This window comes from Gekko japonicus, unplaced genomic scaffold (assembly GCF_001447785.1).
Source record: "Gekko japonicus isolate JY-2015 unplaced genomic scaffold, Gekko_japonicus_V1.1 scaffold212, whole genome shotgun sequence".
Lineage (NCBI taxonomy): Eukaryota > Metazoa > Chordata > Lepidosauria > Squamata > Gekkonidae > Gekko > Gekko japonicus.
In genome coordinates this window covers 781,136-798,347 of record NW_015161953.1, presented here as the reverse complement: position 1 = coordinate 798,347, position 17,212 = coordinate 781,136, and the positions used below count along the sequence as shown (strand labels likewise).

The 17,212-nt window shown below is 41.7% G+C and overlaps 1 protein-coding gene across 1 annotated transcript in view; it reads left to right on the top strand.

The window, feature by feature from the left end:
- The window catches only part of DOCK2 (dedicator of cytokinesis 2), a 556,464-nt gene that overhangs the window by 64,118 nt on the left and 475,134 nt on the right, over positions 1-17,212 (top strand). Inside the window, exons 14-19 of the mRNA XM_015429463.1 lie at positions 3,468-3,592; positions 7,929-8,027; positions 13,777-13,849; positions 13,950-14,053; positions 16,189-16,372; positions 16,468-16,565. Of these exons, the coding sequence (XP_015284949.1) occupies positions 3,468-3,592; positions 7,929-8,027; positions 13,777-13,849; positions 13,950-14,053; positions 16,189-16,372; positions 16,468-16,565 (683 nt within the window). The remainder of the gene's footprint in view (positions 1-3,467; positions 3,593-7,928; positions 8,028-13,776; positions 13,850-13,949; positions 14,054-16,188; positions 16,373-16,467; positions 16,566-17,212) is intronic.

The following is a 17,212-nucleotide window of genomic DNA, read 5'->3' as shown; positions in this document are numbered from 1 at the left end:
CCCCTTCTATTTGCCAAGGAGTGATGGGGCTGGATGTCACGATCTTCATTTTTTTGATGTTGAGTTTCAAGCCAACTTTTGTGCTCTCCTCTTTGACCCTCAGCAAGAGGTTCTTTAGGTCCTCTTCACTTTCTGCCATTAGAGTGGTATCGTCTGCATATCTGAGGTTGTTGATGTTTTCCCCAGCAATCTTAATTCTGGTTTGTGATTCATCCAGGCCGGCATTTTGTATGATGTACTCTGCATATAAATTAAATAAGCAGGGTGACAATATACATCCTTGTCATACTCCTTTTCCAATGCTAAACCAATCAGTTGTTCCATATCCGGTTCTAACTGTCGCTTCTTGACCCTTATGCAAGTTTCTCAAGGGACGTGTGAGGTGGTCTAGTACTCCCATCTGTTTAAGGACTTGCCATAGTTTGTTGTGATCCACACAATCAAAGACTTTAGCGTAGTCACTGAAGCAGAAGTAGATGTTTTTCTGGTACTCTCTTGCTTTCTCCATAATCCAGTGAATGTTGGCAATTTGATCTCTAGTTCCTCTACCTCTTCTAAACCCAGCTTGTACCTCTGGCAGTTCTCTATCCACGTAGTGTTGAAGCCTAGCTTGTAGGATCTTGAGCATGACCTTGCTAGCATGTAAAATGAGTGCAATTGTGCTATTGTTTGAACATTCCATGGCATTGCCCTTCTTTGGAATCGGAATGTATACTGACCTTTTCCAATCCTGTGGCCACTGTTGCATTTTCCAAATTTGCTGGCAAATTGAGTGCAGCACTTTGACAGCATCATCTTTTAAGATTTGGAATAGCTCAGCTGGGATATCATCACCTCCGCTAGCTTTGTTGTTAGTAATATTTTCTAAGGCCCATTTGACTTCACACTCTAGGATGTCCGGCTCGAGGTCAGTGATCACACCGTTGTGGTTGTCAAGGACATTGAGGTCCTTCTTGTATAGTTCTTACCAGATCTTACAGATCTTACCAACTGCTGTAATCCTATCTCAGCTATAATCGCTCAGTTACTTATGCATCTTGACTCTAAGTAGCCCTTCCTGGCAATTAACCTCCCCACCCCTCTCTCTACCTATATGTAATGGCTGAGGAAATTCTGTTTCGTTTCACTTTATCTGAAGAAGTGGGCTTGCACTCAAAAGCTTATACCGTGAATAAAATTTTGTTGGTCTCAAGGATGCCACTGGACTCCAACTTTGTTCTACAGGGTGTATGTGTCATTTTTTGTTATAATAGCAGTCATACAGATACTGACATAAGTATTTCAGAAAGTGATTTTTTTCCAAAATAAAATGAAACGTTTGTGTTTGTGTTCATCATGTTACCTTCTATTGACCATGTTCTAAGGTGCTGCAGCTTCAAACAGGAATTCATTTATGCTGACACAACTATGAGGAGCAGAAAGTATGAAAAAATACACTTTAGTGGTGTTTTCAGTTTTCAACATATGTTGAACAAGATTAGAATTAAGATTATCAAGGAACATGTAAATTAAGTAATATTTGTTTGGGTAATATCTGTTCTGCTTTTTTTGTATAAACATATCCAAAGTGGCTCACAACCCCAAATTATTTTTGTATTTATTTACGTCAATTATTATTTTAAAAAAATTATTTTCCACTTTGCATAAAATACAAAACGGGTATATTACCAAATGATTTATTGATGCAATATTTAACTCTCATATAATTCCTTAATAGCAGACATCTTTTCTACCACAAACACTTAATTTTGAAGAAAGACATTATTAGCTAAATGGAGTACAATTTTAATATAATAATAATAATAATAATAATAATACCTTTTGATTTATTGATCACTCAATCCTGCAGGCCTGTTGGCTCTGAGCGATTTACAGTTACTCAGGTTTTCACAAGGGACTAACAATGATAGGGGTAAGGGAGGACAACATATAATTCTTTAAATCGCACACGTTTGCAGCCGATGGGGATTTTGTTCAGCTGTAGGCTTCAGTCGTGTTCCGGGCGGCATTCATTTCTGCTTGGCTTGATGACGTTAGTTCTTCCTGGGCTGGCTTTGAGTCGTAGCGCTGCACTGCCACCGCATGGCCGGATTGGCCCATTACAGGCTTCTTGATGCCTAAGAGGTCTTTTTTCCAGGCTTCTGAGCTTCCAAGCTGGACATTCCATTCACTGGCTAACACCTCTCCTATGGGGGTTTAGTGTGCCCACCCTCTCTAAGGAGTGGTACCCATTTTATCTACTCGCCGAAGCTTTCAAACCGCTGGGTCGACGGCGAGCTGGGGACAAGGCTGGTAGCTCACACCAGCGCGAGCTAGAACTGACAGCAACTCTGTTCAGTTCAGATGTTAACCAGAGGATAAATCCTCTGTGCCACCGCTCCCCTACATTAGAATTATGATCTGAAAAAATGAAGATTGTTACTTACTTGTTGTGTAAACTGTGTATTGCAAAAATGCCCATTTCAATAGAATAAAAAAAGTAATCTTGCTTGTGATCATAAAATATTCACAAATTGCTAACAATACATTTTAAAATGCACATGGCAAAATCCCAGATTTAGAATATCTTTGACATGACCTATTCATTATTTACTAAAAATCTGCCCAAGAGAATTTTTCCTGTTTCCTTTCCCAAAAATTAAAAAACACCTGAATTTTTTTGTTTCAACGGGGGCATATATGGAAGATATTTTAGTTTTATGTTAAAATCCTCGGTTGCAAATAAATATCTATAATTTTTGTCACTGAGAGAGAGTTACAAATATTGGACCACTGAATAATACCAACAACGTTATCCATATCTGTTTGGGAATTAATCATGCCATACTTATACCATAGCAGTAATGTTTTTCAGGGGCTTCAGAGTTTTTGCACTGGTACAATCCATTGCCTTCATTTGTAGGCCTTTGAAGATGAAGGCTGGTATCCAAAGGGCTATTTCCAGTGCACTCAAGGGCACATGATTTTTATTTCTCATGCCCTCCTTTTATAATTGCATTTTTCCTTCACCACCCTCTGAACAGCAGAAACCTCTGCCATGGTAGATCAAAACCTGTTTCTGAGACTGAAACTCAGTTTCAGGCAGCAATTTACTCTGCAGTATTGAGTTTGCTTTTAAGAAATATAAGTCCAAAGCCTTCTTCATCACACAGTGCTGGTTACACAGCTCTTTGAATCCTGACCCAGGTCCACAGCTATACAACTCTTCCATACTTGCTTTAACAGATTTTCACCAGAAGGTGTCATTGCAGGATGAGAATTACATATTGATGTAGGAACACATTAAGCCATTTCCTGCCAGCAGGATAATGTCTGATCATAAACATCACAGCTGAGTTTGATTTTCCTCTTAAATGTGCACACTTCAGTATATCAAGGAATAAGCATATGCTTTTACATGTTCTCTGACTTTGACTGCTTGAAGCTCTTTTTATCCTGACATCTAGATCTTTCTCTTTGTATCATAGGTGATATAAGAAATGACATCTACATTACCCTTTTATGGGGAGACTTGGATAAATATAATAAAACTACTCAGAGAAATGTAGAAGTCAACATGTGTGTCTGTGATGAAGAAGGAAAAGTAATACCAGTAAGTGGTGGTCTCTTCAGTGTATGATCTACAACTACAGTTGTGCCAGATCCCTAAATGAAATTGCAGATAGGTTAGATCTGCAGAGCATATTTATTGGTTTTGTTGGTGTTTGTCCAACAATGTACAACTCTTGATCCGAAATCCTTGCACACAGAGTCCTGCATACATATCTATGCTAATCTCTCTCAGTCTATCATATTTTTATCTCATTTTTCCTCCAAGAATCTTGGAATCATAAAGGGCACAAATACATGGCTATCCCTTCCTCTGTATAACAACACTGTAAGGTAGATTAAGCAGAGAGATAATGACTGGCCTAAAGGATCACCAGTGAGCTTTATGTCTGAGCGGAGATTCAAGCCCAGATCTCTGCCACCCTGCTCTAACCACTGCATAACACTGCCTAGTCACAATCATGAAATACATTTAGAAATATTATCTGAGCCTGATCTTAAAAATCAGAGATGTAAACTGCCTGGCTTGGTTAAATTAATTTGCATTATTGGAATTTTAGGAAGAAAAGAATGAAAAGACCCCTGATATAATGCATATATTACTAACATGGAAATGTTAATTCTTCATTCTATGCATTTTTATATAAAATGATGTTTAAAGGTATTATGAAGGCAAAATAATGCACTATAAAATCTCACTGATAGCCCTACATGGGCATCAAGAACAGTAATTATCATCCATGTACTGAAAGATCTGTTTCCACGTACAGTTCAGAGTCCTAATTGTTACCTGTAAGCCCTGAACAGCTTGGGATCAGGGGTACTTGAATTATTGTGCCTTCCTATACTATCCAGCCCACCAGTAAAGATCTGCCTCTCAAGCCCTGCTCTCTCTGCTCCTACCTTCAGAGTCGAGGAGGGTGTGACCAGAGACAGGGCATTTTCTGTGGTGGCACCTTCCCTGTGGAATGCCCTCCCCCATGAGGATTACCTACCTTGCAGTCCCTTAGGTGCCAGGTCAAAGCATTTCTTTCTTTGTTTTTAAACCAAGGTGTTTAATTAGTGATTTTATCTTCTCAGATGTTTTATGGTCTGGTTCTGTCCTGAGTCTATTTTATGGATAGTGTTATGGTATTTTATGGCCATGGACTTCTTTTAATGTTTTGCTTGTTTTTAATATTGAGAATATACTATTTTAATTGTAAGCTATCTTGAGCAGGACTGTGAACAAGTGGTTTAATTACATGATAAATCTGCTATATTTGGTACCATCTGTAAATTGTAGGGATAATATGCAGGATGGACTTCACAAAGGCAGCTTTAAAATGTTCAGTGTTTGGCCCAGCTATCTTACAGGTATATTCCATACCTGGTAACATACAGAAGTCAGTTTAAGTTATGCAGGGCTGAAATACCTTCAGAAATGTAAATTTAGGTTATGTAAATGACATCTAGGAGCTGTGGTGGTTAAGATGCTGAACTGCAGGCTGTGGAAGGTCAGTAGTTCAGCAGTTCAAGACCCGAGTGCCGCATGACGGAGTGAGCTCCCGTCTCTAGTTCCATCTCCTGCCAACCTAGCAGTTTGAAAGCAAGAAATTGCAAGTAGATAAATAGGTACCACTTCAGTGGGAAGGTAACAGCGTTCTGTGCACCTTGGTCATGCTGACCACATGACCACGGAAATGTCTTCGGACAACGCTGGCTCTTCGGCTTTGAAATGGAGATGAGCACCGCAACCCTAGAGTCGGATTCGACTGACTTTTGAGCAAGGGAACCTTGACCTTTTAAAATGACATCTAGCAATTAAACAGGAGAGAACATCAAAGGGTTCTCTTTACTAGCATTTGATCCTGGAAATCCTGGAAGCATGAGGCACCTGCAATGCTGATTTCAGATTTCTACAAATTAAGCATTGTTTTGCTCAACAAAGGTAAAATACCTTGCATATATTAAACTAGCCTGCTATCCGTGCTTTGCTACGGTATTTAAGTTACGTAAATCCAGTTATAATACTGATGATGTGAAATTTGAAATGTGACAGTCCCCTGTAACTTGGGTTTTTTTACTCTAGAACACTGAGCTCTGCAGCTGACCAATCAGAGAGTGGGGGGTGCAGAAAGGCAGCTGCCTGGCAGCCACCTGGCAGCCACATAGGAATCAATGGGGGAGCACATTTTCCCCCTTTTGACCCACTTAGGGGTCAAATTTCTAAAAATTCCTTCTTAGTGAGTACCTACGTCATGGTAGGAGCGCTCTCCCTGAATTTGGTATCTCTAGGTCCAGCGGTTTGGCTTGGGTGTTGATTTTACGCTGAGGGGACTTTCTTTCTCTAATAACAGGTTCTACTATCTATATAGATAGATATAGATATAGCCTGTTGGCCTATGATACATACATTAAGTTCTTTGACTGGTTTTCATATTTTCATAAAAAGTTGTGGGCTAAAAACTACCATGATATGGCCCCATAAAATTCAAAGTAGTTGAGTCATGCAAAATTTCTTCAGCTGCAGAACGTGAAAGGCATATGCTCTTTGAGCACTAAATTGTGGGCCAGTGTTCTGTTAGATGTTCCAGAAGGACAGCTCATCTAGTCTTCAGGTCAGAGAAACTTGTTTCATTATAGTTTCAGAGGGTAGCTTGTTGGTCTGCTGTAGAACAGCTATATTCTCTGACGAAGGGAGCTTTGACTTTAGTTGCGGTAGATTTTCCGGGTTGTGTGGTCGTGGTCTTGGCATTGTAGAACCTGACGTTTCGCCAGTAACTGTGACTGGCATCCTCAGAGGTATAACACAGAAAGATGGAGGTTGTACAATGCCAAGACCACGGCCACACAACCTGGAAAATCTACAGCAACTAATGAACTCCGGCCGTGAAAGCCTTCGACAACATATCGAGCTTTGACTCGTGAAAACAAATCTTGTTGGTCTCTAAGGTGCAACTGAATGTGAATCTAATTGTTTCATTATAAGTTGATCCAAATTCTTTTGACAGGCGATATCCCTCTAAGAGTTTAAGAAGCTTCCACACAAAACTGCCTCTTTAAAAAATGGAGAATCTCTAATTCTCCCTCACTTCTGTATTTTTGATCAGAAAATCTTATCAGTCTAGTACATTTTTTTAATGTGGACACAGAGACATATAGGCCGAGTTCAGACTGGCAATTTGAAGCGCTAGGGAGTCGTGGCAAAGAAAACCCGGAACATACCTGGAACGACTAGTTTGCGGTATTCCCGTTCACACTGCAGTGAATGAAGCGGGAGGATACCATGGAGGAAGTGCAAGGGAGCCTGGTGGCTTGTTAGAGGATGTTTCCGCATGGGCGCAGCAGTAAATAGGGCAGGATCACGCAGGCGCCAATGGTGCCTGCCCATGGACACAGCCGGTGCCTATCATCAATGACTGCGGGCTTTTCCCGCCTTAGCAGCACTTGCGTTCACATTCAGGGAACCGGAATCAACGCGCTGTATACACAGTTTGCTACCACTTTAACATGGTATTTTTTAAACTCGGGTGGGAAGCGGCACAAAACGGCTTGAGTATGGCTGGGGGACGCCTGAAACATGTCACTGTTGAACCCGCCCCTTTAAGCCGCTACTGAAACACTCCTCAAACGCTTGCCTGCCGGGCCAAACTGCCAGTCTGAACAGGGCCATACACTAGGTTTGAACTACATGCTTTGGTTGTCTTGAAATAAGCATCTAAGTGGGCTGTAGCTTCATTTTGTGTCTAAGGTGTATGGGTGGGCATGAATAGAGAATGACAGCACACCTCTAGCCTACCAGCCTCTCCCTCATCATCACCTGTCCAGGCAGTAAATATATTGGCTGCAGCTTCTTGCTCACACAATAAAAGTGGGTCTGTTGTAAGATGGGGAGAAATACGTTTTGTGTAAAAAAGAAGACTTGCAGTTTATGGTCTGTTTAAACTTGCTTTAGAATCAGCTTCTGGGCAGGTTATCTCAGCATAAATAAATGCACCATACTGCAGGCAGAGAAGAGCCATCAACAAAGTGTAATTCAGGTTGGTAGTGGAGGTATTGAGCCAGTGATCCTTGCTGTGAGAACAAGTGTTAAATTTATACAAATGTCCCTATTTTCAATTGCGAACTGCTAGAGAGTATGAGAGAGAATTGAGAAAATAAAACCATCAATTTGAAATGGTGGTTCTAAAACAAAGGTTACAACTAAAGAGGTTAGTTTCTTCTTAAAGTGTAGTAAAAGAAGACACAATCTCAAATACTAAAGTGGCTGTTCAAGGATGCCAGTTTTTTTTAAAAGTACAGTACAGATGCTTTATAGCACCCTGATAACTCTGTGATGAACATGCCATATAAATGAGAACTAAGAATCTGTATCTTTTTCTTGTGCTTTGTGTAAGAACGCGATCTGCTTAGGAGCTGGAGACAAACCCGTGAATGAATACAAATCAGTTGTCTACTACCAAGTGAAACAGCCCCGTTGGATGGAGACATTAAAGGTATGGCAAGGGGCATGGGGCATTGCTGCCCTGTGCTTAGTCATGAAGAAATTGCTCAGTTGTGCTGTGTTGGAATACAGCATGAGAAATACCAGTTATCAAGTTGTGGCTTGAGTTTGTTGCCTAGAAACAATCTGAGTGATTTTTCCCGCCATTTGACCATATATAGTTGTTTACTTGCCCCAAGCCTTTAAGGGCTAGACATTCAATCTTATTATGTTAAGAAGGTCTTATAATCTCTCCCCTACATGTTTAGTTAGAATATTACACCATTTCTATGCTAAAAATGTGTCATTAAATAACTTGAGGAAATTCAGAAAATACTGTGTTATTTCTTCCCCCTCTGTAGTCTCATACAATTATGTTTCCATCAATTTACTTGTCCTTGTTAGAGAATAATTAATACACATCTCTATTATTTGCATGTAACGTAGTCAGCAAATTCTGGGAAGGTTGTGATGGAAATAATGACAAAATAGCTGTGGGCTACTAGAACAGCTTATTGTAAATCTGTCCCTTTTAAAGAGAGAGAACAATGGAAAGTTACTGTCATAACATGGCTCTTAGGTAGATAATGAGTTTGATTCCATTAAGGTGTTCTATTAAGAGCAAACTGAGGGCAGCTAGGAGGAAAAGCATAACATTCATTTTCACGCGACTACAGATACTGTCGGGTCTTAAGCAATGATGGATACTGCTCACAGCAGAACTAAGAGCTTAATTAATTGCATTTGGAATCTTCTATTTTCAGTCTACTCCCAGTTTTAACCAGCAGTGTCCAAAAATGCATGAGGAGTCTCTAGAGTTGGGACTATCTGTGATGAATAAAAAAGGTTGTTGTTGTTCAGTCGCACAGTCGAGTCTGACTCCTCACGACCCTATGGACCACATCACTCTAGACCCTCCTGTATTCCATCGTGCTCCAAAGTTTGCTTAATTTCATGATCGTTGCATCTATGACACTGTCTAACCATCTCATCCTTTGCTGTCCCCTTCTTCTTTGACCTTCAATCTTTCCCAGCATCAGGGTCTTCTCCAGTGAGTGCTCCCTTCTCATTTGGTGGCCAAAGAATTTGAGCTTCAGTTTCAGAATCTGGCCTTCCAGGGAACAGTTAGGGTTGATTTCTTTTAGGATTGACTGATTCAATCTCCTTGCAGTCCAAGGGACTCTCAAGAGTTTCCTCCAGCACCATAATTCTAAAGAATCTATTCTTTAGCGCTCGGCCTTTCTTATGGTCCAACTCTTGCAGCCATACATTACTACTGGGAATACCATTGCTTTGACCATCCGAACTCTTGTTGGCAGGGTGATGCCTCTACTTTTGATCATGCTGTCTAGGTTTAACAGCGTTCTGTGCGCCTTGACATTTAGTCATGCCGGCCACATGACCACGGAAACGTCTTCAGACAGGCATCTTTTAATTTAAAAATGAGTGCAATTATGCAATAGTTTGAACATTCCTTGGCATTGCCCTGCATTGGGATTTGAATTTATACTGACCTTTTCCGATCCTGTGGCCACTGTTGCATTTTCCAAATTTGCTGGCAAATTGAGTGCAGCACTTTGACAACATCATCTTTTAAGATTTTGAATAGCTCAGCTGGGATACCATCACCTCCGCTAGCTTTGTTGTTAGTAATGTTTTCTAAGGAGCATTTGACTTCACACTCCAGGATTCCGGTTCGAGGTCAGTGATCACACCGTTGTGGTTGTCAAGGACATCGAGGTCCTTCTTGTAAAGTTCTGTGTATTCCTGCCATCTTTTCCTAATCTCTTCTGTTTCTGTTAGGTCCCCACCATTTTTGTCCTTTATCATGGCCAGCTTTGCATGGAACGTTCCCTTGATTTCTCCAATTTTCTTGAAGACATCTCTAGTCCTTCCCATTCTATTGTTTTCCTCTATTACTTTGCATTGTTCATTCAGGAAAGCCTCCTTATCTCTCCTTCCTGTTCTCTGGAAATCTGCATTCAGTTGGGTAAATCTTTTCCCCCCCCACCTTTGCCTTTCACTTTCCTTCTTTCCTCTGCTATTTGTAAAGCCTCATCAGACGGCCGCTTTCCTTTCTTGCATTTCTTTTTCTTTGGGATGGTGGTGATTGCTGCCTCCTGTACAGTGTGACTAACCTCTGTCCATAGTTCTTTAGACACTCTATCAAATCCAGTCCCTTAAACCTATTCTTCCCCTCCTCTGTATATTCATCAGGGATGTAATCTAGATCAAACCTGAATGGCCTAGTGCACGGGTGGCCAAACTGTGGCTCGGGAGCCACATGCGACTCTTGGAGCCCTCTCCTGCGACTCGCGAAGCTTGCCACCCTCACATTCCCCCCTTTGAAACCCTAACCCCTCCCCTCTGCTGCCTCCTGTTGCTGGAAGAGAGCACAGAAAAGAGAGGAGGAGCAGCAGCAGTAGCCCCAGCCGCTGGTGGGTCAACGGCGGGGGAGGGATCCGCTAAGAGAGCTGCCGAGCAAGCCGATTTCTGTGCGCCCTGCTTGTCAGCCCGCAAGCACCATGGGGTATAGGGGGGATGCCCTCTGCTGGGGAGGGAAATTGGGAAGGCTCCAGCCAGGCTCCATGGTTGCCTTACCCCCATGGGCATTAAACAGGAATGCGGTGAAAGGTTCTTCATGGGCCTCTTGCTACCAGCACCATGGGGGGTGCGGGGGGTGCCCTCTGCCAGGGGCAGGGGGGAGGGAGGGCCCCAGCCAGGGTACACGGTTGCCTTTCCCCCCTCCTTGAGGGCCTTTAAACAGACCACTGCGAGAGGCTTTTCATGGACCTCTTACCACCAGTATAATGAAGGGGGCTGTGGGGATAGCGGGCAGAGCGCTATCAAAGATGGCTTGTCCATGCTGGCTGAGGTACCTCTGCCATTTCACAAAGTATTGCAATATATCCCAGCAATGTCTGTTTTCCCCACTTTTGTTTTTCTATTTTTACCACCTGGGGACTTTGGGGGTGGAGCCAGGAGACTTTGGGGGTGGTACCTTGCAAGGATGTGACATCACTTTGTGATGTCATGTCCTATGATGTTACTTCCAGGTCAAAGATCAGGTGACATCACTTCCTAAGCCCCACCCCTTCCAATGACATCACATCCTGTACCCCTTCCTGTGACGTCACTTTCAGGCCACTCCCCTAAACCTACCTCTTTCTCTGAAGGCATCTTGTGGCTCTCGAGCATCTGACATTGAGTCTATGTGGCTCTTACATGAACCAAGTTTGGCCACCCCTGGCCTAGTGGTTTCCCCAACTTTCTTCAGTTTAAGTCTGTATTTTGCAATGAGTAGCTCATGATCTGAGCCACAGTCAGCTCCAAGTCTTGTTTTTACTGACTGTATAGAGCTTCTCCATCTTTGACTGCAAATGGTATAGTCAACCTGATTTTGGTGTTGCCCATCTGGTGATGTCCACGTGTAGAGTCGCCTCTTAGGTTGTTGGAAGAGGGCGTTTGCTATGACCAGCACATTCTCTTGACAAAACTCTGTTAGCATTTGCCCTGCTTCATTTTGTTCTCCAAAGCCAAACTTGTCCATTATTCTGGTTACTTTTTGACTTCCTACTTTAGCATTCCAATCCCCTATGATGAGGAGGGCATCTTTTTTTGGTGTTAGTTCTAGGAGGTGTTGTAGGTCTTCATAGAACCCGTCCACTTCAGCCTCTTCTGTGTCAGTGGTTGGGGCATAGACTTGGGTTACTGTGATGTTGAATGGTTTGCCTTGCATTCGGACCGAGATCATTCTGTTGTTTTAGAGATTGTATCCCATTACTGCCTTTCGCACTCTTGTGGTGTATTCAATGCAATGACAACTGTATGTGAATCACCCTATTAAATCACCATGTTAAGCTTCGTCCTGGGCTAGGATCCTAATCCCTCCAATCGCATTGGTAGCCCAGGAAGAACCAACCAATCAAGTGCCAGCAAGCTCCCTGAGCGGGAACGTCTGTGATTGGTCATTATGTATACAATCTTATTGGTTGGTAATGTATAGTAGGGCGTGGCTACATTAGCCGGGAGAGTTTAAAAGAAGAACAGCTTCAATGCAAAAGCTGTTCTGGCTATCAGAGTTGATCTGTTTGGAGTTGAGTACGAGTTGTTGAATAAAGTTGATCTTTTGCTGAATCACTCTCCAACTCCTTTGTTAAGTGGGCGATGTAACAACTCTCTTGTTGACTATAAAGGCCATGACATTCTTTCTACGGGATTCTTGGCCACAGTAGTAGATATAATAGTTTTCTGAGTTAAATTCGCCCATTCCCATCCACTTTAGTTCACTGATTCCCAAGATGTGGATGTTCAGTCTTGCCATCTCATTTTTTACCACGTCAAGCTTACCTTGATTCATAGATCTTACATTCCAGGTTCCTATGCAGTACTGTTCTTTGCAGCATCAGACTTTCCTTCCACCATCAGACACATCCACTACTGAACGTCCTTTCGGCTTCGGCCCAGCTGCTTCACTCTTTCTGGGGTTACTTGTACTTGCCCTCTGCTCTTCCCCAGTAGCATAGTGGACATCTTCCGACCCGAGGGGCTCATCTTCCGGTGTCATATCCTTAGCCTTTTGTTACTGTCCATGGGGTTTTCTTGGCAAAGATACTGTAGTGGGTTACCATTTCCTTCTCCAGTGGATCACGCTTGGTCTGAGTTCTCTGCTGTGGCCTGTCTGTCCTGGGTGGCCCTCCATGACATAGCCCACAGCCTCATCGAACCACTCAAGCCCCCTTGCCACATCCATGAGGGAGAATAAAAACGGTACCAGGCATATTCTAAAGGATAGTTCATACCTGTCTAATTCCCCTCTCCCCCACCTGAAGCAGTCTGGGTGTCCTGGGATGTAGCTGCTTGGAGGCAGTAACATCTACTTTGATACATTTGTACCACCACTTCCAGATTATGTTTTGTATGGCAGTGTTTTCTGCTGTCATAGCAATGTGAACCATCACCATCAGTACCTATTTCTGCAGAGACACCACTCTGACCATGATTTCCTTCTTGTGGCTGAGGATAGCTAGACTGTTAAGCAGAGACAAATTGACACCTGAAGTGGCTTCCTGTTTCTGCATGTCTAGTTCTTTTAATATACAATTTAGGAGGCAACTATAAGTTGCTCATAATCTTACAACAACGAAGGAAGGGTATTAAAGAATGCTTAGTACAGTTCCAGAAATTTTGGAGTCCTTTAATGCAGCTGGTACTAAACCAGCTTGTTATGTTCAGAAGCGGATGTCATAGACAAATAAGTCGACAGCAACAGTACTTCAAGAATAATTGCATGAAGGATGTGAATCTGCATTAAGATGAAAAAGGAATTACACATGGCATTTGATAGTGTAAGATGTTTTGTTCGGCAAATACTGTAAAAGTTTTGTTAAATGTCACCCAGTTAACTGTACAGCTTGGTTAACCAGCATTCCACTGAACTCACTTGCCCACAAGCTGGGTAAAAACTTTGTTAACTGGCGCAGTTGGTTAGCCACACATTCAGACCTGGATAGCCCAGGCTAACCTAGTCTCATCAGATTTTAGAAGCTAAGCAGCGTCAGCCCTGGTTAATACATTGATGAGAGACCACAAATGAAGGCCAGGGTTGCTGTGCTGATTGTCACATTACATAGTGATTTACAAATGGAAGATTACCAAATCTGAATGGATTTTTTGGCATTTGCAATTAGAAGGGATCTTCTCTATGTGTTATTTTTTCCTGTCACATAGCTATGTACTTAGGTATTTCTTTGCTTAAATAGGTAGCATTGCCCATTGAAGAGATGCAAAGAATTCACCTACGCTTTACATTTAAACATCGTTCTACTCTTGAATGTAAGTAAACCCACTTCATTCTTTGCTTTCAGTGTACAGGATTAGGTAAATTGATCTTTTTAGAAGAAAAAGAATAACACCAAAGTTTTGTATTATGCAGCTAAAGACAAAGGAGAGAAGAACTTTGCCATGGCATATGTCAAGTTGATGAAGGAGGATGGGACAACTCTGCTTGATGGCTTCCATGATTTGGTAGTTCTCAAGGTATCACTGGCTAGCTGACTTTCATGCTAATTTGCATAATTTAATGGTAACCTCCTTCGAGATAACCTCCAAAATACTGTAACTTTACATCTAATGTACTATTCACTATATTATTTCTATAGTATTTTAATGTATTCACACCACATTTTTCCATAGCTCTAAGTGGTAGACCAGACTTAAAAAAAATATTGTTGGTGCCATTTTGAAACATTTCTAAAAATTACAGTTCAGTCAGGTGGCCAACTTATTATTTCAAAAAATCTGGTACCTGGAAAGGAACAGGGACCAATGCCTGGGACATGGCAGGATGTAGAGCATGACTGATGCTAGAGGGCATTTTTTTATATTAACTTCTGTGGCTAATGCTGGCAATCACAGTGGACTGAGTTTATGCTTGGATTGTAACTTCTACATTGGGAAGAATGAAATATGCAAGAAAAAAAAATATATGAGCAGTTTTTTCCTTCAGGTTTTTGGGTTATCCTGCATTCCTCGGCACAACAGAGAAATCATGCAAATATACTCTATGCTGTCAAATCCAACAGCACAGAAGCAATATGCTAGTGGTCAGGGACCCAAGTATATGTGCATGGCCATATTTATTTATTTATTTGTTTGTTCGGTTTCTATACCGCCCTCCCCACGGATGGGCTCAGGGCGGTTCACAACAGTTTCAATACAACAATGCTGGTCTGACATATTCCAGGATCTATTATATTTAAATTTTATCAGGTAGGAAGGCAGGCATGGGGATGTGTGTGACTGAATTGCCTAGACCTAGCCTCTGAAGCTGCTGAATCTAGAGGAAATGTGTGTGAAAATGGTGCTTTATTCTACCTTTATTCAAAAATACCTGGAAAACCCCCAAATTGCTGACATTTACAAATCAAGTTCTGGCCAGAATTCAAAGGACACACTAGGTCATTTCCCCCTCTCTTCTGGTTGACAATAATATAAACCAGCTTTTCCAAGTGCATCCTGTATGAATATAGACATATGTCAGATACCAAGGTGGATTCTGCTATTAGTTTTTTGTCAGTTCAAGCTGTTGAGCTGTCAGTGGTTTTCCCCTTACTTAAAATGAGGTATCTTGTACATTCCTTTTTGAAAATAAACTATCATGTAAAAACTCCTAAACTTTTCATGATGAAACAAGTAAGGTTATATTGTAGTTAACAGACTTTTCGAGTGCCAGAATTATGTGGAAACTCAGGTGTCAAAAATAGTATGTAATGTAGCGCAGGGAGCTGCTGTCAATAAACAAAAATCAGAAGCCTTGTGTGCTCCATGTACAAATTTCTGCATGTGCATGAGGGCTTTTTGATAGCAACTTCAGGGCAGACAAGGCTTTTCATGCCTCATATTACAAATGAGAACTGTGTGTTGAGTTCTCCCAGACTGCGTTGTAATATTTGGGTAGGCTTGCCCAAGTCGTCCCCCCCCCCCCAGCAAGTGATGTGGGATATGGAGAACTGGACAGCACGATGACATGACATCATAAATAAGTCGCAACAATGGGGGGATGGAAAATTTTAACATAGGATGACCGTTTTCAGCAATAGTTCCATGCTGAATGTCATATATGATTTGTCTTTGGCCCTTGAGCCATTCATAATTGAGATCTGATATGGAGTACCAGTTAAAATGTCAGACTGGAACAGGGAGACCCAAATCTCTACTCTGCCAAAAATCTTAATAGATGACCTCTGATTAGTCTTTCAGCATAATCTATTACACAGGGTTGTTGTGAACATAAAATGGGGATGAGGAAATTCTGTATGGTTCCTTGAGCTTCGTGGAGAAAAGGCAAAATAAACAAAAAATTAGTTGAAACTAGTGTGAAATTCTCTTTAATACAGCAAACTTTTTTGTATTAGATTTGTATATGAGCTTTCACCTGCGTAAGAAGGAACTTGGGTACATGCAGTGGTGGTCTCTTTTTCTCTCTTTCCACTCCCCTCCCCCAATTCCTTTCTCTCTATGCCTGACAACTGAGTTTCCAAAGTGGGTTGCAATACAAGGTGTATTGCGATTGAGTGGACTGCTTCGTGGGATACAATGTATGGGCATACAATCTGTAACAGTTCCTTATGAATTCAACTCATAGGGTATCTGACAAATGTTTCATTTTCAAGGGCGATAGTAAGAAAATGGAGGATGCCAATGCTTACTTGGGCCTGCCGTCCACACGCAAACCAGTAGAGGTGAAAGGCTCAACCTTGAGTCGAAGTTCAAGCAGTGTGGGAGGGCTCTCAGTAAGCTCAAGAGATGCCTTTTGCATTTCCACTCTTGTTTGCTCAACCAAGCTAACTCAAAATGGTAAGAGTGTACACTTCTGACAAGATTTTATATTGAGCTTTTAAAGGTAATATTTCTCTTTCTGTGCTCAAAGATATTTCTGCTCTTTTCTACAGTGGATTTACTGGGTCTTTTGAAGTGGCGTATGAAGCCAGAGCTCTTGCAGGAAAATTTGGAAAAACTGAAGCTTGTAGATGGGGAAGAAATTGTGAAGGTATATCTTACTTGGCAGTGCATTTAATGGCACACCTGTGCTCTCATGACGTTTGGGGACTTTCTAAGTAGTGAGATACTAATAATAGTGGAGAAGGTTCTTCTTTTGGTGGATGATTGTCAACATGTTGTTTTTTATTATAAAGTAACCTCTGGGGCTTGAGATATGAGCCTCTTCACAGAGCTCCAGTGGATAACATTGTGCAGATGCAGTGCCGGCATTGTCACAGATCAGGCATGATAATATGCTCTCAGCTGTGATTGGTAGCATTTGCTTCACGTTTTTCTGTGTTTGCACTGTAACTGTCTAACCATTTCATCAGCTAAGCTTCTAAGTAAACCAACAGGCACATGCCCACAGTCCAAGTCCCCCCCCCCCCAAATTCTACAGGTCAACCAGGGCTGCCTCTATTAAAAGTACAGTTATCTGGTATATATTGACCTCTATATGAAGTGACAGTATGTCTGTTTTCTTAACACTGTTGCTTTAAATTTCCTTATGGAGAGGGTATTTCTTGTTGGCTTTTTAAAAAAGCAGCAAACATACTTTTTAAAACCAGTTATCGAAGAAATTTGTTCAAATGAAATGAGGAGGCCAGGATGGGGAAAATCCTAGGCAAGCATCTATATATTCCTTAAACTGACATG